Source organism: Lepidothrix coronata, unplaced genomic scaffold, assembly GCF_001604755.1.
Source record: "Lepidothrix coronata isolate B3197 unplaced genomic scaffold, Lepidothrix_coronata-1.0 Scaffold128, whole genome shotgun sequence".
Taxonomy (NCBI): Eukaryota; Metazoa; Chordata; class Aves; order Passeriformes; family Pipridae; genus Lepidothrix; species Lepidothrix coronata.
The window spans coordinates 73,042-100,436 of NW_016690308.1; the positions used below are offsets into that span (position 1 = coordinate 73,042).

General features: G+C 38.6%; 1 protein-coding gene across 1 annotated transcript in view; it reads left to right on the forward strand.

Moving 5' to 3' along the window:
• The first annotated feature begins 6,341 nt into the window (after positions 1-6,341).
• LOC108502992 (sodium channel protein type 5 subunit alpha-like) overlaps positions 6,342-27,395 on the forward strand; it is a 33,532-nt gene continuing 12,478 nt past the window's right edge. Inside the window, exons 1-16 of the mRNA XM_017826504.1 lie at positions 6,342-6,596; positions 7,595-7,713; positions 9,428-9,535; positions 11,110-11,238; positions 12,022-12,113; positions 13,170-13,373; positions 15,919-15,976; positions 16,644-16,785; positions 17,264-17,461; positions 18,543-18,725; positions 19,270-19,668; positions 20,432-20,558; positions 22,476-22,714; positions 23,061-23,261; positions 24,042-24,395; positions 26,084-26,494. Of these exons, the coding sequence (XP_017681993.1) occupies positions 6,342-6,596; positions 7,595-7,713; positions 9,428-9,535; positions 11,110-11,238; positions 12,022-12,113; positions 13,170-13,373; positions 15,919-15,976; positions 16,644-16,785; positions 17,264-17,461; positions 18,543-18,725; positions 19,270-19,668; positions 20,432-20,558; positions 22,476-22,714; positions 23,061-23,261; positions 24,042-24,395; positions 26,084-26,494 (3,219 nt within the window). The remainder of the gene's footprint in view (positions 6,597-7,594; positions 7,714-9,427; positions 9,536-11,109; positions 11,239-12,021; positions 12,114-13,169; positions 13,374-15,918; positions 15,977-16,643; positions 16,786-17,263; positions 17,462-18,542; positions 18,726-19,269; positions 19,669-20,431; positions 20,559-22,475; positions 22,715-23,060; positions 23,262-24,041; positions 24,396-26,083; positions 26,495-27,395) is intronic.

A 27,395-nucleotide genomic window follows, 5' to 3' on the forward strand; every position in this document is an offset into this window, starting at 1 on the left:
GACCTGCAGATGGCTCAGTACGGCACTACAGAAAATATATGGATAAAACTTGCAACTTTTCCCTCTCCTGGTAGTCAAGTGTAGCCTCCCACATGTGCTCCTTCCTTCTACTGTTGTCCCTTTGGCAGGACCCAGCCTGCAAATCCTGGTGAAATGCATGAATTTTCCTTTCTCCTTCTCCTTTTTTTCCTCCTCTTCCCCACTTAACGGTGCTGCAAAATGTGCAATTCCAACTGTCCAGCCACATTTCTTAAATCTGCTCTCAGACCAGCTGATATTTCTTGGTGTGGCACTTCTAAATCAAGTTATATCAATCATGTTATATTCAAGTTGGGAGAGGGCTGAGTCCTGACCTGTCTCTTCTTTTTGTTTTGTAAAACTCCACACCTGAGGTTAATTGCCCTGTCATCTGTCCAGGATCTGGTCAGTCTTCCTGGTAACAGCACAGGAAACAGTTTATTAGGTCTCTGTGCTATTGTCACCCTATAAGACCGTAATGTGGAGGATCAATGGACTCAGATATCATCACACTTTAATCATAAATATGTGCAATTTTATAAGTTATATGACTTTCCTGTAAGGCAGCTCCAGCCATGCCACGCATAGTCCTGGGCTGTGGAGTTCCTTGGGGTCTTCTCCACTCCCTGGGTTCCTCAGAGTTTGGAGAGATGATCCTGCATCCTGGTGTTTGATCATGGAGTTTCCCACCAATATTTCTTTGTTCTCTGCACCCACTGTGCTTAGGGACAGGTAGGGAATGCCTGTTTGGTGGTTACTCAATTCAAAACACATTTTCACATTTGCTGTTGGTATTTACAATCTCGTTCTGGTCACTTTTGATGACTTTTGTGCTTCTTGATAACCCATAACTTTGGCTGTTTCCTTGGGCACACCAAAGCTACCAGTTAAAGTCGATGGGCTTGTGCTGATAACAAGGTGATCATATCTAACTCATCCCAACTCCTGCAGCAACGGACTAGTCCATGGTCATTAAAAGCTTTTTCAGCTCTTTTCTCTGAGATTCATTCTTGTACTGCCACAGAGTTTCTGCACTTCCTCAGTGCTTGCAACTGGCCATTTGACAACTTGTCAATTGACTGCTCAAGCACTTACAGAAAGTGATCTCTGCACAGATTTAAATTATTTATGATAGCAAAGTAGCTGAAAATTAGTGCCCCCTTACCAGGCAAAAGCAAATGTGACTTAACGCTTCACTAATTGCTAAGAAGGCTTGTGCTGGAAGTAGTCATTAATGACACAATGTAATATTAGACAATCCTAGAATTTCTGTGTGTTCACAGTCTGCTGGGGACTAATGATGTTTGCCCAGTCCTGACTGTAGAATTACCAATCTTTGGAAGTTTAGCAATTGTCCTTTAGTTGAGGCAGTGAGAAGAATAGGGGTAATGAATGCGAAGAGCTGAATTTATGTCATCTCGCTTGAGACATCCCAGGTCATCAGTTATAGTCAACTGGCATTTAATCCTGAAATAAATATGAAAAGGGGTCTCAGCAGGCGCCAGTGGAGCTCCTGGAGATGTAGCTGTCCAACTCCAAGACATGTGCCCTGAGGTGAGGTGATTCCCACCCAAAATGCCTTCCTGGATGAATGCTAAGTGGCTTAATCAGGTCTTTGTAAATTGTTTTGCAAATGGCCACACTGTTTGCTACCTTCACTCCCCATTGCTGGCAACTGTAAACTGCAAATCCCACTATAGGATTTATCTTACACTAAGTCTTCTTTTATAGGCAATGAGAAAAATCAGTTGCATTTTTAGCACTCTTCATGTGTCTTAATCTCTGTTAACTCATCATTAGCTCCTCTGTGTGAACAGTTTTGTTGATTGCAAAGAGAGTTTAGGGTCTGTCTCTCCAGGCAATCTCAGTGGAGCTACACTGGATGGTGTAAATGAGACCTAGGAGAAGTTTCTTGTAGGCTGCTAGACAGGTAGACTAAATGGGCTGAAGAAAGTATGACATATGCATTTTGGGGGTTGCCTTTTACCTTTCCAATTAATGACAGGCTGAGTGGGTTGGGGTTGTTTGTCCTGGAGAAGCAATGGCTCCAGGGAGACCTTAGAGCATCTTCCAGGATCCTAAAGGGGCTACAAGACAGCTGGAGAGGGACTTTTGACACGGAAATGGAGTGATAGGACCGTGGCTTTAAACTGAAAGAGGGAAGATTTAGACTAGATATTAGGAAGAATTCCTTCCCTGTGAGGGTGGTGAGGCCCTGGGACAGGATGCCCAGAGAAACTGTGGATGCCCCATCCCTGGAAGTGTTCAAAGCCAGGTTAGCTGGGGCTCTGAGCAACCTGGTGTAGTGAAAGATGTCCCTAACCACGGCAGGGGGTTGGAACTGGATGATCTTAAAGTCTCTTGCAACAAAAACCATTTGATGATTCTATGAATGTAATATTTTCTTTATTTTTTATTATTACAGTGGTGCATAGTGGGAAGACAAGAGGCAAAGGGTATAAACTAAAACAAGGGGTCCAAATGGATTGAGACAGTCAAGTATTGCCTGCCAATACAGTTGCTCAAAGAAGTTGTGTTGACTCTGTCAATGGAGATTTGACTGCACAAAGCCCTGACCTCATGATTGACCCATTTTGAGGGACAGGTTAAATGAGAGATCTCCTGAGCTCCCTTTCAACTTGCTTTTTTCTGTGCTTAAAAAGTGTTAATATACAAATTGTGTTACATGTGTTAATATACAAAATTTATTCATACATGTCTCAAAGATCATTAAGAAAATGTCAGTTTGGTTTGATTAAATCATCTGCCTCAAAATATGGGAATGCTTTTGAGGAAAGAATAGAACAGTTCTAGAGAAGCTTTGAACTGCTGTTAACTAAAACTTTCCTTAATCATATCTACAAAGATTTGTCTTGTCTTCTGGAAATTCAGATGTAGAAAGATGAAACACAGTCCAAGTGTTCCATAGTAAGTTTGGGTGCTGCAGTTGGTGCAGATTTCCAAGGTCCATGTTGATATTCTTGATTCCTGAAATAAGTACTGGATATACAAACATCTGGATCAGTCTAGAGCCCCTAACTTTACTCCTCCAAGCACTGGATATTATCTCTGAATAACATGCAAAAGTATGCAGAAATTGCCTTCACCAAAGACAATAATAACAAAAATTCAGCTGTTCCTTTAGGATAAGGATTTTCACATGCAGTATTCAAATAACTTTTATTCCAGTTACTTAGGAGATAATTTCTGTACATGTTACGAAAACCTTTTTAAATCAAAGGGACAGTTGCAACAGTCAAGAATTGCAATCTTCCAAGCCAAAGAAACCAAAAAAATATAATGAGGTAATCCTGGCCACTCTGATCATACTAATTACCTTGGTCAGGCTGAACACAATAATAGTCAACATTTTTCACCTCCTTTTGTAAAAGATCATGAATCCAGAAAAGCAAATAATTGAGAACAACTTTATTCATTAATGGGGATTGAATTGGGGTGACTGTAACAGCAAGAAAAGGAGAGAAAACATCTTTGACAATGATCTTATTTCCCAGTCTATTCACAATGAGTATTCCTGAAGAGGAAAACACATTTGGAAGAAAGCAGCCTCACTTTGGAAATCTGCTACATATTTTTGTATTTGAGAAATAATTCATAGAAAATACATTTTACAGCTGAAAGAACAAAGTATAAACAATTTTTATTTGGTTTTGGATTTTAATTTATATTATTATTCTTCAATGATAGTGATTTCGTTATTGTTTTCTGGTGTTCAGGCAGTCAAATGATAAGAAAATTTTAATTTTCAAGAGATATTAAATAGCACACTATTTAGTAGGTATTTCAACTCTTGAGAAAAGGCCAAAATGGTACTTTGTTTCTTCTGCGACATAAAGGGCAAAAAGGGGTTTGCATTAACATTTTTTTCTTCTTTAGGTCAAATTGCTCCATCTAGACCTGGTCACATAAAAAAAACAAATGCATCTCACCTGTACTTTGTATGCTATCCTCCCTGAGACTATGAGTAACAGAAATTATTTTGGGGATATTTTTAAAGACACGTGAATGAATCAAGAACATTTTTTTTCTGGATTACTCCCTTTCTGATAATCATTAGATTTTATTCAGCATTAGGCTGAGTAGTTCAGAATTCCCCACAAATGAGAAGTGTAGTTTAGCTTTTCGCTCCATCACTTGCAGCTGCTCTCAATGGAAATTTTGCTGCTGACGTGTGAGGCAGCAAGCTCAGGACTTGATTTCCTTTCCTTAAAGTTTGTTCACCTGTGGAACAATTTATAAAACCACCAGGAGAGACTCCCCTGCCTTCTCTCCAGCTCTCGCCAAGGACCTGCAGGCTCTATGTGCCCTCATGCTTCCTTCTACTTCCCCATCCTTGGCTTTAGCCAACAACCTCTAGTCTTCCTAAATTTTCCTCTGCCTTCTAGTAGTCTTGAGGGAGAATGGTGTGACAATCAAAGTTTCTTTTCTGGGATTTGCAAAACGGTTTCATGGAAGGGAGGGAGAGAAACTCACAAAGAAATCTGCAATGAACGCAGAATTTTAATGGTGAACTTCTGAGATCAGGTAAACTTTTATGGAAGTGGAGGGATGAGCATATTTGGATGATTTGGCACAAAGCAGAGCAAAGTAATTATTGTATTCCCTCCGTGCATTGCACAGAAATTGCATCTTTTCATGCATCATCCACAGCTCTCATTACTGATACCACAACATTTAAATTACTCTGAAACAAAAGAAACACCACTTTGTCCAGATGAAGACTTGAAAATTTATGAGTGGATGCTACAATTTTATTTTTGCCCCGATACTTTGCACAGATTCCAGGTTGTTAACCTGAATGTTGAAAAGTGTAAAATAATGAGTATTCTTCCCTGAATGCCTTATTTCTCTTCCAGAAATGACGCTAATTTGTGCTGGGAGCAAGGGTTATTATTCATATTCATAATTTTGTGTGCTGCTCTAATGGGAGAGGCAGGTAGGCAGCAAAACTGAAGCGATTTCACTGCAGTTAGTTTGTCACTGGCCTCCAGCTGTTGTTCTCACAGCAGTGGTTTCCTGCAGCTCAGCAATGTGAGGTCAACTGAAATCATGTTGTATCTGGGGAGAAATGGAAAGGCTTTCCATGGCAGGGGGAGATACAGCCAGCACACAGGGGGTAAAACCGCTTCCAGTATAACAAAGCCTCTTGACTCACACTGTGCTGTCCTGGAATGTTGTGTGTAGTGTCTGGAAAGCAAAGGTGGAAGAGCAGGTTAGCTGGCAGGAGGACAGCTTGAAATTTTCAAGATTAAGCTCTGAGTGCTAGTTATGGAGTTAACTTTGAAGGACACTTGAAGTGGTGGTGGCAGCTTCTGGATGGAATGACCTGGCTGTGTGTCTCTAATGTGACTTTCTCCATGCAGACTCAGCAGTGATCCATCCAAGGGAGAGTCCTTGAGTGGGTGGGATCATTGCACATTCTGCAGGTGGGGCTGCACAGGCTCAGTAGCTCCGTGACTCTTTACTGAGTCAACAATGTCTTCCCAGAGGTCACAATCAAAGAAAATATTTTAGAGAAATCTCCTTGCAGAGTATGAACTCAGGTAGCATTTACTGAATGGATTCTATTCAAAACCTGACCAGAATTTCTCATTAAAAATGCAAAGTATTTTCCTAGTATAATGTCACTTTTTTTTTATTCTGACAAGTTGGCATAAAATATAAACTTTGTCAGATCAACCATTTCTGTCCACCATGTCAGTCAGTACTGACTCAAGGGGTCACATATTAAATCTTCTGACACTGGGACACTGCTTGTTCCTGTGCTGACTCCACCAGGATGGGCTTTCCACCTGAGTATCTACATCTGCACTAGTTAATGTAATACTTGGTCCTCCTGTTGCCAACAGCTTCCACATATTTGATGTTGTGGCAGATTGATGAGGGTTACTATCCCATTTCCAAATATTTGTTGAAACCAATATCTTTCTGTGTGTGTGGGGGGGGGGGTGGTGTTTGTTTGGTTGGTTTTTTCCCCCGAACAACAGCTCAAGAACATTTAGGATAATAGGTATTTCAAACGAAGTGCTCTAAATACACTCTTAAGTTTCTAGAAGTCTGCTTACATTCTATCACTACTTATAATTAAAAAAAAAATGAACAGACTTCTCCCTGAAAAAGATATTGATCATATCTTTTTTAAAATTATTTTTAGGAGCTGATGGCTCAGAAAGTTGATGTTATTAGCCATGCATGGACAACCAACTATTTAATTTCCATAACTTACCTGTTTTGGAGTTACTTACTTTATACTTGTCTCTGTTATTTGGACAGAATTAGTGACAGGAAGAGAGGAATGAAAAATGGCTGAATTCTTACTACCTGGTACCAACAACTTCCGCAAGTTCACTCAGGAATCCTTGGCTGCCATCAGAAAGAGAATTGCTGCCAAGAAGAATTGTCGAAGAAATACTATAGAGCAGAAACCTGAGGTGAAGCCACGTCCCCAGCTTGACCTGAAAGCTTTCCAGAAGTTACCAGCTCTCTATGGAAATCCTCCTCCAGAGCTCATCGGGGAACCACTGGAAGATCTTGACCCCTACTACAAAGATCATAAGGTTAGAGCCAGCCAACATGCTTGGATTTTAATCCTAATTAATTTAAATTAATTTAATTTAATTTAATTTAATTTAATTTATTGTAAAAGAAAAGTTTATGCAAATGATTTATCAAAAAGTTTTGCTTACACCCCTTTAGAAAAACTATCATTCCTTTCTAGCTTAAATAATGCATGCAGCTGGCACAGCTGAGTGACATGCTGCAATCTTTAAAGGGAAAGCTTAATTCTGAATTATAAGAATTCAATAATATGAAATTGATTAACATTTGAATCAGAGTGGAAGCAGAAAGAATAAAATGGATAAAGAAAGGAAAGTGGCTTTTGAGTCAGATCCACAAGAAACTATATTAATTTTTTACATTTTCTTAAATTCCATAGTTTGAAACAATATGTTTCACTCTATCTCAATGGTTATGTATAATAAATGATAACTAAATATAAAAATTATTTTCAAACTATTGCTGATTAATCCTTAAAAACTACTTATTCCAACTCCATATTCTAGTCATGACATATTGGAGAATATAATTTTTAACAATCAACAAAGAAATAGGAACTAATCCATTGGAAATTCTGCTTATTTCTTGAGAAATGGTTAAAACTTTGAACTGATTTCTACAGTCTAAGAGCCAGAGGATCACTGTCAACAATGGTAAATAGGCTGCAGTTCTTCCTTCCACCTTTGTATATCCTGACACAACGAGAGGTTCATTCTATTTCAAGACAATAATCATAAGCAAGATTAGTTCTGTGCACAGGTCTTTGCAAATCCCAAGGTATAAAAAAGAAGTTCACGCTAAGGAATATTTTGCAGCCTGAGAGTTAATGGATATTAACTCTTCCATCAACTTCTGATGAAAGGATAGCAAAGTAGTACAGAGTCTTTCCAATTAACCAAACATGCTCTTACTCATGACTGATACAACAGGATATAGCACAAAAATATGTTCTCTGTTCAACTTCCTGAAAAATTATTGTTTGTTTATTTTTTAAAAGGTTTTCATAGTGCTAAACAAAAAGAAAACAATCTTCAGATTTACTGCTACACGTGCCCTGTGGATCCTCAGTCCCTTCCATCCAATACGAAGAACAGCAATTAAAATTTTAGTACACTCATATCCTTTTATTGGCTTTCTTCACTCCTTTTTTTTTGATTATAAAACTCTACGTAATCCTATGCCTTTGTATTTTAGAGCATTGAATGAATCTGACCTTTTCTCCACAGCAGATTGATTCTAATTTTGAATTACCTCTGATATTATTAATGGTTTGGTGCTCTTGTGCTACTTAGAAACACATAGTTTTGTGAATATTGGGCTTATGATCCTGATTTTCTACAGATTTGTGTTTTGAGAATGAGCTCTGATATTGATTTCCTGGTGTCTCAGAAACAAGTATCTCATGCTGGATCCTTTCCCAGCGAGAAGATTAGTAAGATCTCTATCCTCTTTCTTATCTACTGGTTACCAAAATGTAGGAATTAAATTCAACTCATATGCAAAAGCTGATCAGCCATTGGCCAGTTCTAAGAGAAAAGGCTGAGACAGGCAGGCAGGCATAGGAAAACACACAGAAAGAAAAATCATGCAAACTTACTTTCTTTGGGAAATAAGACTCAAAAAGTATACCTTTGGCATGTAAAAGTAAATATTTCCATGGATGCTGTTGCAGGGAATGCCTTTGGGATATAAAAGTAATAGAAATGCCACCTCAGATGTCAAATTTAAGGGATGGAAATCAGTAATGCACTGCTCCAGTTTGGCACTGGGGAATGAGACCTGAGCAAAAATGCTGTTTCCTGGAGCTGTGTGGATTTCAGGTTTCCAGCAATCTCCTGGCTCTGTGGTGCTGAGGTAGCTGCAATGGGTCTGAAGCTGTTGTTGCAGCAGTGTACAGACATCCTTGGAAGAGTGATGCCTCTGAGGCTTTTCCTGCCCAGAAGTAGGATGATGGCATTTCAACACCAGTGGGTCCAGATCCTTGGGACAGTTTAACCATGTCTAGTGCTGAAGTCAGGAATTTTATTTTTTTTTGGGGGGGGGGGAATGGAGAGGATGGATAATGGAAAAGCCAGATATCTTTCCCTTGCCTCTGAGGCTTTTCCTGCCCAGAAGTAGGATGATGGCATTTCAACACCAGTGGGTCCAGATCCTTGGGACAGTTTAACCATGTCTAGTGCTGAAGTCAGGAATTTTATTTTTTTTTGGGGGGGGGGGGATGGAGAGGATGGATAATGGAAAAGCCAGATATCTTTCCCTTGCACTTCTACCTCCCGGATTTCCAAAAGGACACAAGGCATGAGGTCCAGCTCCAGAGGGAGGTGCTTGAGCTTAGGTGTCTACACATGAGGAAGCTGCCCAAGTTCCCATTCTCTGGGCCAGCAGGTCCCAGAGAGCAGCTGGGCAGCCCCAACAGTTGGCTAAACATGTTCATCCAGAGTCATCTGAGGCACCTGTGAATATCCTGGCAGACTTCATGCTGTCCCTTCAGAGGAAAACAGCTTTGCTGGTTTAGAGTTAGGTTTGGGCTCCACCTATGTGACCTTGGGCAAGTTTTTAACTTCTATGCTATAAAATGAGATTAAAATTGCATCCTTCCTCCCACTCTTGGAGTGGTTGAGGATCCTTTTACCAGGTTTGCAATGCTTAGGGCAGCATACAGAAGTCCATGAATAACAGCAGTAGTAACTCAAAATTAACAAATACCCCTCTATGCTGTTCTTACATGTGCTTTAAGGAAAAACCCAGATACTACATCTAAGACTGATAGACTATCTAGTTACATTTCTGAACCAATGTCTTATTCTTTGCCTTCACTCCTGTGACTTACATTATTCACTTTGTTTATCATGTGCACCATTCTAACTAACTGTGTGTTCATGGCTCTGACTGAGTCCTCAAAGACTACATCTCCATCGAAATTACTCAAGTATGTTGAGTAAGTATCTGTGGGTATGTATATGTACATTTCTTAATTCTATAATTAGATTGAATTATTGAGACTTGTCTTGCCTCCTCCACTCAAGGTAGCTTGTGGGAGAATTAAAAGGAAAGTTCCTTGTGTTAGGATTTATATGTATGTATTTTTATTTTATTTTATGTGAGTGAGTATTTTTGTCTTTAAACTCAATATCTACAATAATTTTGGTGTTATAGGAGAGAATAAGTGCAGATTAAGTTCCACTGTTGAACTGGCTTCATGTCTGTTCTACTGCTCCAGTTTGTTATGCCACTTTCTGAAGTTACTCAGTAATTATTTTGTCTCTATCAAGATGCATTTCCCACTGTTACTGATGCTGATGAAGCACATGGAAAGCTGCTGATTTTCAAAATTCTTTCTAATAATGTTGAAATGCTGAGTTTTGCTCTAATAAAATGTTCTGTCAGAAGCTCTTGGCTTGCAGGACTCTGTTAGAAAGTAAAGTTCTTATCTTGAGTGTTGCCAACACTTGCAGTGTTAAATCACAAAAAATATGTGCCTCTGTAGTCCTTCCTAAAATGTACTATCCCTCAGTTTTAATTTTTGAAAAAAGAATATTTCAGATCTCACTTTTTCACTTCGTCAAAAAACTTCTAAAATATGAACACTGGTAATTCTAACACCTAACACAAAGAAAAAGATTCCCAAAGACTTAGTTTTAAAAAGAGGTCTAAAATTATTTTTTACTATCTCATGTTACATGACACTGAAATGGCTGGGAATGGCAAATCCTCATGCAAGCAGGAACAAGGCTTTGCATGGTATTGATATACATATCTCCAGAAGATACTGAGATACTTCTTTACCTATGAGAGAATTAAAGATTACGTCAGAGTTGAATCTGCTGTTGGCATCAACTACCATTCAAAAGCATTTCAAGAATAATTTCTGAATACTTTCCAAATGAAAAGGGAAGCACTACATCCATATAATTTCTTAGTGCATTTGCTGACTAGCAAATGAATGCCTTTTGAATCCTGTAGGGAGATCACTGCCTTCTTGAAATTGTAAGTGCACTCAGTTAAGTCCAGAAGAGCTTTTACTGATAATTTTCCATTAATAAGAATAATTGCCATCTTAAATTGAAAATCCTCTACTCCTGTATTCCTCTAAGTGTTTCTAATATTCTGCACAGAAGGGGATGCTGCATGCCTGAAGTAAATAACGCACCACATATCACACATTCACTTGGCCGCTTGAAACCAGAGGAAGATACAAATTTTTGATCTTTATTTTAGCTAGTAGCTGGGAATTTTGTGGTTCTGAAATTACGGAGACTCACGTGAAAGAGTTTGGAAAAAAATTGTTGAGTGCCAAAAAGCTTGGAGGTCAAATCATGTCCAGGTTGCAGTCAGCTAGTGTCTCCAACTCCATATGAGCCAGATACTGATGGAATACACTGAAATCAACAGCAGTTTGAGTTACTTCTCTCCAGCATTGGCTCGGTTTGCTGGCCTAGGCGTTAAATATTCTGACTGTGTCTCTTCCGTGCTAAGTGCTAATATTGCTCTTTTCCTTTCTCCCTTCCCTAGATTTACTTTCACTGGCATTTACACTTTTGAATCATTGATAAAAATATTGGCAAGAGGATTCTGTCTAAATGAATTCACTTTCCTTCGAGATCCCTGGAACTGGTTGGACTTCAGCGTTATCGTTATGGCGTAAGTGGGAACACATAAAATATGGATTATGTGCCTTGGCTCTCTGTGTTTGAAGTTCTCACTGCTGGGGTGCAAAAGGCTTTGTCTGTGGTACAAAAACCAACACACGGCTCTGAATTGCACCCGAAAATGTCTAGAACATTGACTTTCCCCCTTGTTTATCACTCACTATTTTACAATGAAATTTTAGTCTTTCAAGAAGGGAATAGACCTGTGGAGAGCAAGATAAGCCAACTGGTCAGTGGATATGAAAGGATGTGTTTAGACCACTGAAATGTGATAGCTAGGCATAAATACAGACGTACTGTTCCTATGAATGAAAGTATAACTTTGCAATTAGAATGATGGGTATAGACATCAGGGCAGTGGGTTAAATTTGAGCTCTATCTCCAAAAATCATAGTTTGAGCTTCATTTTCTGGTGATTAGCAAGTCTTTATAATGGTAAAATGCAACTACAGAAGGGAGGTGAAACCAGTTCAGCCAGTGTTTAAGCCTGAAATTAATATTTTTGAGAGTAATCTTTGTTTATATATTAAATGAAGGGTGATTTAAGATGCTGGCAAAAAAGCTGCTGTGCACAAGCCAAGAGCCACCTCGGATGAAAACTAAAAATCAAGAAATGGGTTTCTATTGTATAAATCTTCAGACAAATCCTGGATATGTAGGTTTTTTTGAACTTAAAAGAAACTTGGAAGGATTGACATCCAAGAATGACCACTGTAACATAGTTGCCCCGTTTACCCTGTTCAACCACTTGACATATCACATCCGGACTTTACAGGTATGTGGGAGCCTTTAGTACCTGGGGAAGTGTGTCAGTCCTTCGGACTTTCAGGGTTCTGAGAGCTTTAAAAACCATTTCAGTAGTCCCAGGTAAGAAATCTTACTTTCTGCTAGTTACAATTCATTCTTTGTTTCATTCAAAATGTTGGCTTTCCCCCCTTTTTTTTTTTTCCCTCTATATCTTTCATGGATTTCAGACATGAAAGCTGAATTTGTGGACACAAAGTGTGTCTCAGTTCATCTGTCCCAGTCAGGACAAATCAGGTGTTAGAAATGATCTTGCATGTAGTTTATTTTCATTATGCTTTTAAAGATACCGTTAACACTTTATCATGTCAGTTTTACAGAATGTTGTCTCAGCTGATCTGTGTGTTATGTCTCAACAGAAATAACTTTGGAGATTGAAGGGACTTTACTGTTAATCATCTCACATCATCAGTCTGTGGCAGGGGAGGTTTAGATTGGATATTAGGAAGAATTTATTATCTGAAAAGGTAGTCAGACATTGGAACGGGCTTCTCAGGAAAGTGGTGTAATCATCATCCCTGAAAGTGTTCAAAAAACATGTGGATGTGGCATTTGGGGACGGGGTTTAATGGTGAACATGGCAGTGCTAAGTTAATAGTTGAACTCAATCTTAGAGGTCTTTTCCAACCTTAATGATTCTGTGATTCTATCCCAGGGAAAACAGCTTCCTTTTCAGACTTCCCTTAGTTATAAAGCCAGTGGACTCTTTCTCATAGTGAAATACAAATTAAGAGTGAGTTGTCTCTGTCTTTTCTTTCTGTCATAATCATTATAGTTTACAGTATCTTCACAAACTACCGGTGTTGCGATTGAATTACGCATTTCACTTTTTATGGATAAGGAAAACTAGACTATCTCTGTTTCCTCATCCTTGCACGAATATTTCATAGGGATTAAGCAGACTTCCGAAAATTTTTAGCGTCAATGAAATGAGGAAAAAATATTTTTCTCTTATTAGTCACTCTCATCCAAACTATACTTCTATTGTAAATATGTTTACCACATATTATCCTGTAATTTTTGTACTTTGGTTTTTATACATTGTTTTAACTGTAATCAAGTATGATATCTGAATCTGAGTTTTTCATCCCGTTTTTCCCTTTTATATTGCCTTTTTAGGACTCAAGATCATTGTAGGGGCACTTATCCAGTCTGTTAAGAAACTTGCTAATGTGATGATCCTGACTGTTTTCTGCCTGAGTGTCTTTGCCCTTATTGGCCTCCAGCTTTTCAAGGGAAATCTCAGACAAAAGTGTATCAAGAACACTACAGAGTGTGGTAACAAAACATGGGAAACCTATGAAATGTTTGTTAATGATTCAGGTAATTTTTCTGCTTGGTTCTTTTTTAGATGATGATATAGACACCTATGCATGCATGCATAACCACTGCTGAGAATTATGTTGGTGTTTTGGTTGATATTTTGATGGGTAACTATCTGGTAATGGCTTTTTATTGCCAGAGCAGCTTGCAGGCATCCAGGAATGCTCTCCTTCCCTTCATTATAGGAAAAAGCACTCCCAAATTTTCCAGTAACATCCAGCTCTGTTTCCCTGAATATATAACAATAACTGAAACACTCATTAGCTCATTCTCTGTTGTAATTCCCTAAAGTTCACCTTTTACTACATGCTGAAGAGTCCGTCTTCATTTTCCTGCCCAGTGAGAATAACTCTTCAGCCTGAAACAGAGGAATTTGTTAAAAAGTCAAATTACTTTCTTCTTGACATCATATGTATCTTATTTTGTGTCTTATACAAGATATATACCATATACATCATTCATGGTTACACCTTGACTGAGGCTGGTGATGGAACCGCAGAGATCTGAAAATACATCAAAGCATTCTCAAGAGGAACAACTGTAAGAGGCAATTCAGAAAGGAGGAGCCTTGTGCTAAAGGAGAAGCCTCAATATATGTGAAAAAAATAGACTCAAAATGATGAATGTCTGTGCCAGAAATATGAAGAAAGCTTCATCACTGAAGAAAATCTCCCCAAGCGAGTTCAGACATAGCAGCAGTTACACAGGAAGATGAGAATTCTCCCAGGGGAACTGTTGAAATACATGAGAAGCCACCCAGGATTGCTGTTTGTACACACTTTGTGTGGGAGTTTTGTTCAGACAGGGTTTCTTCAATAACTTCATAGTCCAGGGGAAGAAAGTGTTTGTAGACAAGACTTTTGAGGAAAAACTTTTTTCTTGTACCTACCAAAAAACCATACATAAGAAGAAAGTTATTTACATGTACAGAATTTTGTAAAAATCCTAATTGAAAGCAAACTTGAAAAGAAACCAGGCAGTGACTAGAACACCACACAAGAGACCATGGATGTGACAGTTTGGCTAAAAATGCTGATTTTCCATGCTGAAGAAACAGAGAGCAAAAGTATCTACATTTTATTATTTATTTAATGCAGATTATTGCAGCTGTATAGAGGCAATGGCCTGGATAAAGTTGAGCTCGAGAAATTAAAAATCCATGTTGCTTCACAAGTTCTGTCTTGCTCAAATTCTATGCCGAAAGGAATATGAAACAAAAGGAATAGGAGGGCCCACACAGGTTTAATGCAAGGTAGATGACTTTCCTGCAGGATTTAGGATGTACAGCACTATAAACCCAGTTTTCTATAAAATTTTATATATATATATATTTATGGGCTGCTTTAGTCCTAATTTTGAGGGAAGTTCCCATCTCCACATGGAGAACTACATGCTGTTATGATTCCCTGAAGTTCAATCACTGACTTCTTAAAAAAACTTTCTATCAGTTGGCAGGAGCATAGCTGAGCAAAATTTGGGTGGAAAGTATCCTAGATAGTGACTCATTCCTTTGTAGAGTATTTACATAGTAGAGTTCAGCTGATGGTTCCTGTTGGCTCTGAATCATACTGACCTACCTGATGAGCACAGCTGAGGTTTGAGAAGCACCAGGAATACATGAGAGCTCCCTTATATCTGGGATAAGAAACCCACATCTTAATGGAGATAATTAGCTATTAGCACTAAAGCTTTTACTTTGAGTCTGCGGATAGCTCAGGCACCAGAGTAACTAATGTTAAGAGAAACAGGGTAAGAGTTCAAATGGCACAGTTCCAGCATCCTAATGGAGAAATCTTAATTTCTCAGTGAAGCAGGGTTAGGAGATGCTGTTTGGCTCAGCAGTGGTGGATATCCACACAGCCAAATACTTTTTTGTTTCTCCTCAAAACAGGGCTTTGTTTTTTATTGCTCATTGGGAACAGAAGTGGTCTGTGCTACTCCAAGTGATGTTTGTACTGGAGAAGACTAAATACTGTGGGCCAGAACTGTGCCAGAGTTTGTGTCAATGGCTACCAAACCATGGATTGGTTTAACATTTAAATTAGGTGTTAGGAAGAGTGGTGAGGCACTGGAACACGTTGCCCAGAGAACTGTGGAGGCCCCATCCCTGGAAATGTTCAAGGCCAAGTTGGATGGGGCTTGGAGCAACCTGGTCTGGTAGAAGGTCTCCCTGACCATGGCAGGGAGGTTGGAACAAGATAAGCTTTATAGTCCCTTCCAACCCAAACCACTCTAAGATTCTATGACTGTGTTTGAGCCTATGCCTCCAATTCTCCACTTCCTTTAAGCCAAAGTGATAACGTGTTTTCAAATTCTCTATTTAAGGACTGCATTCAGTCTGAAATTTGTACATAACCATATGAATGTTTATAAACAAGGCCAGGACATCCTGCAATCTGGTGCAGTTAATGTGAGCATGGGAAACCTCTATGTGTGTGCACACACATTTACAGGTCACTGGTTACTCATCACCACGTATTCAATGATGGAGAATTCAGCCTAGAAAGTGCTTTGCATTTAAATTTTTTTCCTTTTTTTCTTATAGATGATTTTGCTAAGAAAAATGGCACATTAGATATTTTGCTGTGTGGTTCTGGTGCTGGGTAAGTGCACTTAAGAATATTTATTCTTTGGAAGTTTTATCTACCTCAGTACTTCTATGTTTGCTCAGTCATGTGAGACCAAAGCAGAAATTCCAAGCTTTCCCTGAATGCAGAAACAGGAACACAGAAAACAAAGTATAGTAAACAGTCAGGTAATGTAATACTTGTAGGAAAGGAAGTATGAACCTGCAGTTGGCTTATTCAGGTCTAAATTCTGTTTAGACTTTCCAGGAGTGTTGTCTTTCCCTTCTCAATGTATGTATGCGAGAACTGAAAATGTGAAAGATCTGGGGTATGGCTCAGGACAGGCACTCTCTTCTCTGTGAAGGCTCATGAGTGTTAAACAAAAGATGAATTTTGGAGGGCAGTTTTGGGCAAGGAGGGAGATGTGACTACTTTGCAGTGAGGGGCAGGGGATGAGGAGTGGTTATGAGGGATCTGTCCTGGGATGCTGACCTAACTCCAGTCTGTCTTCGTTGTTTGTTGCTGTGTTGTGGGTGCTGCTTTTTCCATCCCACCTTCCAGCCAATACTACCTGGAGAAGAAAATTAGTTTGCAATCTAATGAAAATGCAGAACTGAATCATAATCAGAATTCATACATAAACTGAAGTTTTCCTTGAAATCTGCACGGCTAAAAGAGCTCAATTTTTTATTATTACTTCTAGGGCCTGTCCTCCAGGCTACAAATGCTGTAAAATTGGTCCAAATCCTGATTATGGTTTCACCAGCTTTGATACATTTGGTTGGGCTTTTCTTTCCTTATTCCGCCTGATGACCCAGGACTACTGGGAGCGTCTGTACCAACAGGTACCAGCTTTGTGCATAGTTCAGGACTGATCTTCAATAGTTGAAGCAGAAGATGTGTAGAGAGGACAAGAAGCCTCAAATAAAAGCAGTATCTGCAAGTCATCGAGCCCACATCTTCTGCTCTGCCTTCCCACAAGCTGTGACTCCCAGAAAAGGGATGCTGAAGTGTTTCTCAGCTCTATCACCCTGCTGGCTTAGGGACTTAAAAAAAATACTAAAAGGGTCTTGTACTGTCCTTCAGAAATATAAAAATGCCTCGTTGATTGTCATCATGGCGTGTAGGTGAGGGTATAGGAAAAGGGAGAAAGAGGGGGAAGGAGGGCCGGGGAAGGAGGGTCAAGGAAGGTCTAATTCCAGTTAAGCTGCCTAAAGCACATGTCTAGGAAGCTCAGTGCTTCTAAAGAATTTCAGAGACACACTGAAAGCCTATTTGGTACTTTTTATGGTAATGTTTATCCCTGGGGTGTGTTGCTTACAGACCCTCAGAGCTTCTGGGAAGGTGTATATAGTCTTCTTCATGATGGTCATCTTTCTGGGCTCATTTTATCTAGTCAACTTGATTCTGGCTGTAGTAACAATGGCATATGAAGACCAGAACAAGGCCACCATTGCTGAAACAGAGGCAAAGGAAAGGAAATTTCGGGAAGCCATGGAATTATTACAGAAGGAGCAAGAGGTATATAAATTATTCTCTCGCGAGCATTAGTCTCTGTGTTCTGTTGTTGGTCACATAGGAACATGGACTCACAGAGTGGTTTGGGCTGGAAGGGACCTTAAAGATCATCTTGTTTCAAACCCCTGCCTTGGACACGGAACTTTCCACTAGACCAGGATGCTCAGAGCCCCCTCCAGACATAAGAAAAAGTGCTCTCTGTGTACAGCTCTATATAGTAATCCTTCATGAAAACAGGAGCAAGTGATAACTTTTGAAAGTAGTGAATCCTAGAGTTACAGAACAATTCCTTGTTCAGCTGTGTATTTTTCCTGTGAAACAATGACTTTTGTTGTAGACAAAGAGCATTAAAGCCTGATGCTACTTTTGAAAAAAGGGTGTTTTAAAATCTGGAAAATGTAAAATTCCATCAACCAGCAGCTTCCAAAAGAAAATGCAGTTGGTTTTAAATTTTTTTTTTCTTCTATTTCACCATTGTGGGTGGCTGAGCAAAGAATTATACAGTAATTCTGCCAATCAACTGCATTAACATCTAAGCCAAAACCTATTGTAGTTGAATGAAAAGTCTCTTAGTAACTTAAACTGCTTAGAAGCTTCTGGAACAAGATAGTCCTGTGTTTTGAAAACATTGTCCTAAATTCAGGATGGGAAGGAACGTCAGCCACGGGGTGAATACAGTCTGAAGGATCCCCAGTGAAAAGATGGAATTTTAATACTGTTTGAGCATTTCTTTTGTGGAAAGGGTATATTACACAACATTATTTTCAAACTGAGTATTTTTATTGTAAGCAAATCTGCCATATGGTGGAGTAGGAGCTATAATGTGATTACTTTGCCTCTGGCAGGCCCAGTACATGTGATCATGTAACATACTGCAAACAGCAAATTGTTCAGTGCTCCATATGTTGGGGGAATTATCTGCTCTTTCTTTTAGTCTTATCATATATTGGAAGATTTTTAATGAGCTTTGTGAAACACAAATTGTTAACAGGAAATAATAATATTGAGCACAGAAGTGTTTTCTTTCTGCTTTTATTCAAAGAACCCAGCAAAAATATCATCCATGGTTTTGTTTTAATTTCAGTCATTGGGTATTAAAGGAATTGATATCCTGTCACTTAGCTCCTTTGAAGACCCTTCTCTGTCTACCAAAGAAATCAAAGAAAGAAACAACAGGAAAAAGAGAAATAAGTCCTTGGGGATAGAAGATAATGAAGGAGAAGAAGAATTCCCCAAGTCACAGTCCACAGACAATCAACGAAAGTTGGTAATCTATTGTCTGAGTCTGAGATTCTTACAGCTTTTCCAATTTTAATACTAAAATTAATTGCTTGAAAGCATAAACCAAATATCATTACAAGCACAGATCACTCTTAGGTCTCTAAAATAAAAAATTGTTTGGGATAAAGCAGAATTAGATGCAAAAATTAATTTGGAAAGGAAATTTTATAAGTGAAGGATGCAAGAAGAACTGTAATAGTTAAAACACATTTTCTATAACACTGAGAAACAAAAAAAAGTGAATGATTACTAGAAGTTAGCTTTTATACCCTCATTGTCTATTAAAATGTCTTGCTTAAAATATAAATATAAAGATTACCACAAAAATAGCTGCTATAGCTGATAGGATTTTATTATCTGCCTTTTAAAATATAAATATAATCCTTTCCAGAAAATCTAAATCAAATAAGAGTTTTGGACTTGCAGTGATTGATAGTTAATGTTATGAAACTCTAAACATTTACTGCTTCCCCAAATTTTCTGTATGATATTATGGTGTTCTCTCTATATTGCTTTTCCTGGGCTTTTAGTCTCTCCTTGGCCTGGTGTATGGTCCCAATGCAAGCCAGGGGAGACGCAGACTTAGCCATGGGAGCGTGTTCAATTTCCAAATACCCGCTGCAGAAGCTGATTCCAGGACGGATTTTGGTGCTGAGGAAACCCACGGTGCTGGGGGACACAAAATCCGGTGCCATTCCCTGTCGGGCACACAGATTGGAAGACGCTCCAGCTGGCAAAGCCAAATGAGCCACAGCTCTCACCCCCCTACCCCGAACTGTGTGCAGAGCAAGTGGGCTAGCACGGATGACTACCATGGTGTGGTTTTGGGGCTGGGAGGAGGAAGCAGCAGGGTTCACAGTCAAGATCCAGTGTCTTCTGAAGGACTAGTGCTTCCGCCGGTAATGGAAGACTCAGGAAAGGGAGATCTGGTAAGGAAAAACATATTATTTTAAATATATCCTCCATGTTATTGTTTATTGATCAGTGGCAGGGGTTTCTTGTCTTAGGAGTTTTATTGCAATGTCAAACAGTGATGTGAACTGAAGTATGTTGATGTGAGGAGTTTATAGGTTGTCAGTAGAAACTGGTTTTAAATAGTCTGATGAGCTCCTGAAAACCAGACTTTGACATTCCTGTTATAAAATTTATATTTCTGCTATTCATTAATTGTATTAACACAATTAAATACAATTAAAATTGTATTTTTAAAGGTTCCTAGTGCTGAAATTACAAGTCACCAAAGAGTCTTTTTGACCCAAACTCTGTCCAGGGGTGTCACTTTGAGCAATACCTTTGATTTTTCTTTTTTCTCCGTAGCACATTTAGCATCACACAGCAGCTTTTTCTGCAAGTTCCCCAAGTGGGCAGAGTTGCTTTTCTAACATTTATCCCTCATCTCTCCCCTATTCCATTAGTCTCTTGAATATTTCCTAGGCCTATTTCCCCTCCTACACTTATTCCCAAGGTCTGTGCTTGCCCTGTTGCCATTACACGCTTGCAGGATCCATTTACTACACCTCTATTACTGAAGAGTAGGACCTTCATTCTCAACATCTATTACATCTTGTAAAAAGGTACATTTGTTTGGCTGCGTGTCATTGTTCCTATTAACTCTCGTAGTTACCCATCATCACATCCTACTTCATTTCATTCCTGTGGTATCTCCCTAATCATGTTTACTTCTTTGAGCAGCCAGCTGTGCATGATGAGAGCAGCATGATGCATTTACCTCCTCATCTGTCAGTGGAGTACTTTAATGAGGCTCTTCAGAGACAGAGGGCAGCAAGTGTAGTCAGCATAATTACCAGTGTCTTGGAGGGTAAGTGGTTCTTCAAAACGTTTATTTCAATCCTGAAGTAGTGCTGCCATGAAAGAAAAAAAAAATATTGCTTAAAGGTTAACAGAGAACTGTAGGTATGTGGTGAGGAATTTCATTGTTAATCTGGCTCCTTTTTAGAAAAAAATGCATTATCACACAGCCTTTATGTACTGGAACATATCCTTTGCCCATTGTAAAAGCTCATTTTGTAGGACAGACTGTGAAGGGGGTTGGAGTGAGAGCGGGTGTAAGAATTTTGTTTAGCATCTGACCTGCAGGACTGGGACACTAGTTTTTCCTCCTGTGATTTCTGCTATGTCACTAGCAAACACACAGGCATGCAGAATCCAGCAATTAATAAGATTATGCAATTAAAATTAGTTGTGGCAATTCCCAAATTTCTAATATCTCACCTCACAATTTTTTTTATTCCTTTAACTTACCTTTCCATGTGAATTTTTTTTTTGGGGGGTTGTTAATCAATGACAGTAATTTTGATGACTGATGGTTTTGTTGCAGATCTTCCCGAAAAATTTCAGTTCAAGTTGTTCAGGATGGTGTTTTGTTTTGTTTTGTTTTGTCCCTGTTGAGGAGCTCTACCACCAGCTTTTGGACCACAAGTATGGGATTTAGCAGGGGGGTACCCTGTGGCAGGGAGGTCTCTTTTCTTAATTTTTTTAAAAACATTTTCTCAGGAGAATCACAGCTGCAACACATCCAGTTGAGTTTTGCTTTGCAGTGTAATTCACCAAAGATCTGGGTTTTGTTGCACAGTTTCAGCTGTGAACTGGGATGCAACAGGACTTACAGCTCTAAGTGGCTGCATATTAACCTGAGAACAGGCATCAGAAAGGATCTTTACTGGGACCTAAACACCAGTTCTGCTGGATCCACAATGTATTCATAAAGAAAAAGTCAAGTGATGCAGGAGAATGGAAGATGAGCTAGACCTGGAGTGAAGGCTGAGTAAAGGACCAAACTGGAATAAGCAGGGTAGGGTAGAATCTGGAACTTGAGCCTAGAGAAGAAATGAAAACTAAACAGAGGGAAGAAAAAAGGACAGGTCAAACTAAGAAAAGTATATCAGTCAAATCCAGTTCATTTGATATCTGAAAAGTTTTCAGGTCCTTCAAAACCAGATTACTAATTCCTACTGGGCTTGCATTAAGTCAGCTCCAGTTTTTCAATGAATTTGCAAAAGACTTAAGGGTCAAAAGTGTTTTGAAGGACTTTGTTAATACTGATGATGAAGAAGGAAAGGCTATGAGACTTATATTTGATCAAAAAGATGCAAGTGACAAAGACAGAACAGCTTCTGTCCCAAGTTTTATTTATGGAAAATGGAGAGGTGTGGAAAATGGTGTGACCTTTCCTACAGAAGTGGCCTAAAGCCAAATTTCAGGCACCATAGCTTGGATTTGCCTCACTTACAGTCAGGATTCTTTTGTCTGCCATAGACTCTCAAAACTCCCTCGAGAGTCAAAGGAGACAAAGTGTTGTTGGGTGTGACACAGCTGATGTCCCAGACATCTCCATGAGGACAAGGTGGGAAGTGCTGTAGCCACGCTACTGACCTACAAGAGAGTGAGAAGCTTCTGCATCACAAAAGTCTGCATTTAGTCAGATGATTGTAGTACCAGTCTGAGTCTAAGACAAATAAAATCCCTTCCAAAGGCTTTTGAAGGAAGTGCTCATGAATGCATTTGGAATCCTATTTTCTCTGAATATTTATCTTCACATTTATCAGCTGATGTAATGATTAAATGAATGCCAGAAAGTGCAGGGAAGCTTTGGGCTCTGTGAGAGTTGAGAGGTTTACTTCTTCTTCTCTGGTCTTTTGAATGCTTGAAGTTGTTATTTCACCATCTTGCTCAGTGGTAACTATTTAATGATGGTGGGGTTTTCTTTTGCATTTAGAACATGAAGAAGCTCAGCAGAGATGCCCACCACGCCTAAAGAATCTTGCTTTAAAGTATCTGATTTGGGACTGTTGTCCACTTTGGTTGAGAATCAAGAAAAAAGTGGCTGCTTTCATAAAGGATCCTTTTTTTGATCTCGCTATCACTGTTTGCATTGTGATGAACACTCTGTTCATGGCACTGGAGCACAATAATATGTCAGATACTTTTAAATTCATGCTTAAAGTAGGCAACTTGGTAAGTAATTTTTCAGCTATGCAACATTTTATAGGATTAATTAATTGATTGATGGTTGTTTTCCCTTGAGACATAAAGAGCAACAGTAAAAATTAGCAAACTCTGCATTTATAAGCTTTGTTTCTAATATAGACAATTCCTTGATTTTGTTTTTGTATTTATGCACTTTGACATGATCCCAAGAAGGCAGAAAACAACCCTCCCCTTTTACTTAAAAGCACATTAGGACTTCATAAAAATGGGTTTTATTAACCCATCCATGAATATTATTTGAGGGAAAAATAAACTAAAGATAAGATAAAGTCGTGGCTACTTTTAGGCTGATGCTGCTGTTTCTTTGTCACAGGTTTTTACAGGAATCTTCACGGCAGAAATGATCTTAAAAATCATCGCTCTAGATCCCTATTATTATTTTCAGCAGCCCTGGAATATTTTTGACAGTGTAATTGTCACATTGAGTTTAATTGAACTGAGTTTGCCCAGAAGCAAAAACCGGAGGGAAAGGCGAAGAGGAGGAACCCTGTCGGTTTTACGATCCTTCAGACTGGTAATGCTTCACACTTGCTCACTTGTATGACACTTAATTTTGTGTATTTAATAGAGAACACTTTCTGTTGTCTGCAGTTAGGACACAAGAATTTTACTTTTTTTCAATTAATTTTTTTTCTCTCTTGCCATTAAGAATAAGAAACATGCTCTTAAACTCCTTGTGATGTTAGAGTCAGAGTTTAAGGATATATATGCACTTATTTTGAATATACTAAGAAATACTCAAATGAAAAGGTATTCCAGAGTGGATGTGTTATAAAACTGTTGTAAAAATATTAAAACAAGCATAAAAATTTAGGAAAAGAGTGTCAAGAGTATTAATAAAAAAACCCTAATACTTAAAGACAGATGTGAAAGGATATTAAGGTATTCATATCATGTACCATGGACGGATTTAAATTGCTTTACCAAAAGACAGACTCATAGTGCTACAGCAGCCAGACCCCCAACTTTTAGTCCTTTGTGTTACATGTAAGTTAGGCACCATATTCTACATCAAGAGCATTGTATGGACACCTGCCTGTGTGGGCCAAACACTTATTAGGGACTCGAGTGTGCCTGGTCCTTTATGGGGTAATTAATTTATGTTTGCATTGTTGCGCAGTAGAAAAAAAAATTTATAAGTGCTTTTTAGAAATATTAATGTCACATTTGCCACAAATATTGCACTGCTAGAATATTTCAGAATACCTGTAATTTGGTCGTTGCAGGATTTGCACGGTGTAATGGTGGGTTATCTCTACCAATGTCTAACACTATGTTTTATGTTGCTACACAGCTAAGGGTCTTCAAACTGGCAAAGTCCTGGCCAACTTTAAACACTCTAATCAAAATAATTTGTAACTCCCTGGGAGCGCTGAGTAATCTGACCCTCGTCCTGGGAATCATCATTTTCATTTTTGCCATAGTAGGGGTGCAACTTTTTGGGAAAAGTTATAGGCTCAACTGCACTAGAATAAGCGAAGATTGCAAGCCACGTTGGCACATGATGGACGTTTTCCATTCATTCCTCGTCGTTTTCCGAATTTTGTGTGGAGAATGGATTGAGACCATGTGGGGCTGCATGGTGGTTGCTGAAGCACCACTGTGTCTTTTTGTCTTTCTGCTGGTCATGGTGATAGGAAATTTAGTGGTAAGTTTTCCAATATTTTCTTCTCTTCATCCTGCCTATGGTAGAATCTACGTAGCTGCTGTTTTGTCAACAAAAGGTAGATTCCCTAAACACAGGTGTAAAAGTTACCTGTGTGTTGTAGTCTGCAAAAGCCTCCTTTGCCTTTCACCTTTGAGCCATTGTCTATATTTTCCCATTTTGTGTGCTTTGCACACAGCATCACTTGACCTTTTCATGTGGCAATGTGAGGAGGAATATCTTTGCAGTAAATATAATACAGGCTATAATGTGTTTTTCACATCTTGGGATTTGGATGTAAATAATCAGTGAGGCTTATGGCTTACCTGCTTGAATTAATTAAGCCAAGTGCTTAAGCCCCTCTGTAAATCAATTTTAATTTTTTTTTTAGTAAGAGCTCATGCAAGTCTTGAATTCTTTATCAGCAAATGGCAGAATCTACACTCCTACCACTGAAATCAGGATTTTCTTAGTCACTTCCAAGCACATTTATACCCAAGAGCTAGATTGTGCTATGGCAAACCTACACAGCCTCACACACTGTGCTGGGGCATGAGGGACAGCCTGCCTTCCTGGTCCTATTCTGTCATTTCTTAATGTCCAAATCATAAATACCTTATTGTAGCAGCTTTGTTTTTCATGTCCTTCTCAGTATCATTCATATACCAAAATTCTCTTAATTAGAAAAAAAATTGCTGAAAATAATTAATTTTAGGCAACTCTTTATGGGAAATATCTGTTCTGTGGCTGAATCCCAAATATCTGGGTTTAATATCCCACCTGTTCCACACTGCAAGGATTGATATCAGTGATGAAATGAGCAATATTCATACCATGTAACGCTAACTGTGAAACAATGAAGTGTTTAGCCTGCACTCTTTGTGTAGGCTGTCTTTTTTGTCCCAGGGAACAGAAAGGTATGAAATTTATGAATGAAATTTATTCCAGCCTAAGGTCTATAACTAAGACAGATATGATGAACTGATCTCTGAAGGGCTAATACCCTCCACTGCTTGTGGTCTTTGGGTGACTCAGGGGTGCTATCTACCAACTCTGACATGATAAAAATTAAAGTACATGGATCCCATTCCAAACTGAAACATTAGGGAAAAAAATTAAATTCTTACATTCCCTTAAAACCAAACAAACATAAAACAAACTGAAGTTTATAAATTCTTTTCTTTAAGTGTACTCAAAAATGGGAAGGAAACGTCTCTTCAAGCTTCTCTTGGTTTTGATTTTTGTGATAGTGTGGCAGATTTGATGGAACTTCTGGGCCTGAGCTGGATCCCACATAATTTTTAAGTAACTCCACAGAGGCTTGATTTAATTCGAATTTGAAGAATGAAGAAACAGTTTTTAAACTGACAAGCCATAACAATAGTCTGTGTTACTATTTTAACCTTTGAAAAGTTGCTTTGACCACATAATGCATTTGGCATGCACAGATCTGTTTTCTCTTGTATGTTAAATAACTCTTTTGGGAAAGAGGGGCATGGGAACTGACATTTCTGGAAGAGAATTTGATTTCATCAAACACAGTGTGATCTGTCATTGTCATTTCCTTGTGACCTTGTTTTGATTTGCTCAGTATAACTGAACTTTGGTAGTATCTGTGTTCTTCAAAGTTAGAATTCAGAAATCTGAATTCTACTCTCCAGAATTTTAATTTTTTAATTAACGACTTTCAGGTTCTCAACCTTTTCATTGCCCTACTGCTGAGTTCCTTCAGTGCTGACAGTCTCCAGACAACAGAGGATGATGGAGAGATGAACAATCTCCGGATTGCCTTTGCTCGGATCCACAAGGGATTTCACTTTGTCAAGAGCAAGACGTGGGACACCTGTTGTGCAAAGCTCAGGTATTTAAAGAAAGCACACAGTAAGAAAATCAAATTGACTGCACAGAACTCACTTCGACTCAGGTGTGAAGAAATAAAAAACCGTAAAGAGAATTACAACAATAAATGGACTGAGAAAGATTTTGTTAACAATCCCAACATAGTCGTTTGTGTCCCTATTGCTGAGGAGGAGAACACAAGTGAGGGTTTTGAGGATGATGATGAACTGAGCTCATTTACGGACACAGAATACAGCAAACAGGTAAGGAATTTCTATATTTGTGTTGGAACAGTAGAACTGTGTATATATATCTATACAGAGAAAGAGGGATGCACACATGGTAGACGACGGTCTCTAGCAGAAGAGGGTGGGATATGTTAATCCTTTTCCAGAGAGTTACAAAATTTTGAACTAGAAACAAAAGTACAAATATTTAGACCGAGGGTAAATCACCACTTGGAGCCTCTCAAAAATCAAGATTCTTTCATGTTCTTAAAATAAAGAGCATAAATTTTTGAGTGTGCTGCAGCAATTCCTAACCAATGCTATGGTGCACACAGGTACTTACATAACCCATAGGTAATTGTGGCAGTCCTTGGTGAACTTGGATTTTTTAATATAAAAAATTATGTGAATAATGTCAACTGTTTTGGTATTATGTACATAAAAGAGCAAAAGTACATATTCTGCATAAAGAACATGATCATGGACTCATTAATTTATAGCTCTGGTCCTTACTTGGTATTTGTCCTCGCTGTGTGTAGTAATTACTAGAAATTACTAAGATTAAGTATGGAGTGGTTCTACTAAGGTCATATTTCTGATATCACAGCATATATTACCCTATTTCTTTGTGGTCTATGGATTTTTCAGTTCTATTTTAACCATAATTGCCATTCTGGTCTCAAGAGTTCCCACCTTAAGTTTCCATCTTAATTCCTATGCAAATATTCTCACTTAACTTCTGAATAGATCACTAAAATTCCTTAATTTGCTTCATGTCTGTTGGGAAAAATTTCCCTTTCTCTATCAGACTCAAAACGATCCTATATTATGACTTTTGTCTGTAGAATCCCACTTTAAGAGCAATGCATATCTTATCTTTCTTTCCCCTCTGACTTGTCCCCCTCCTAAAAATGGAAAGAAACTCCTTCTAATCCAC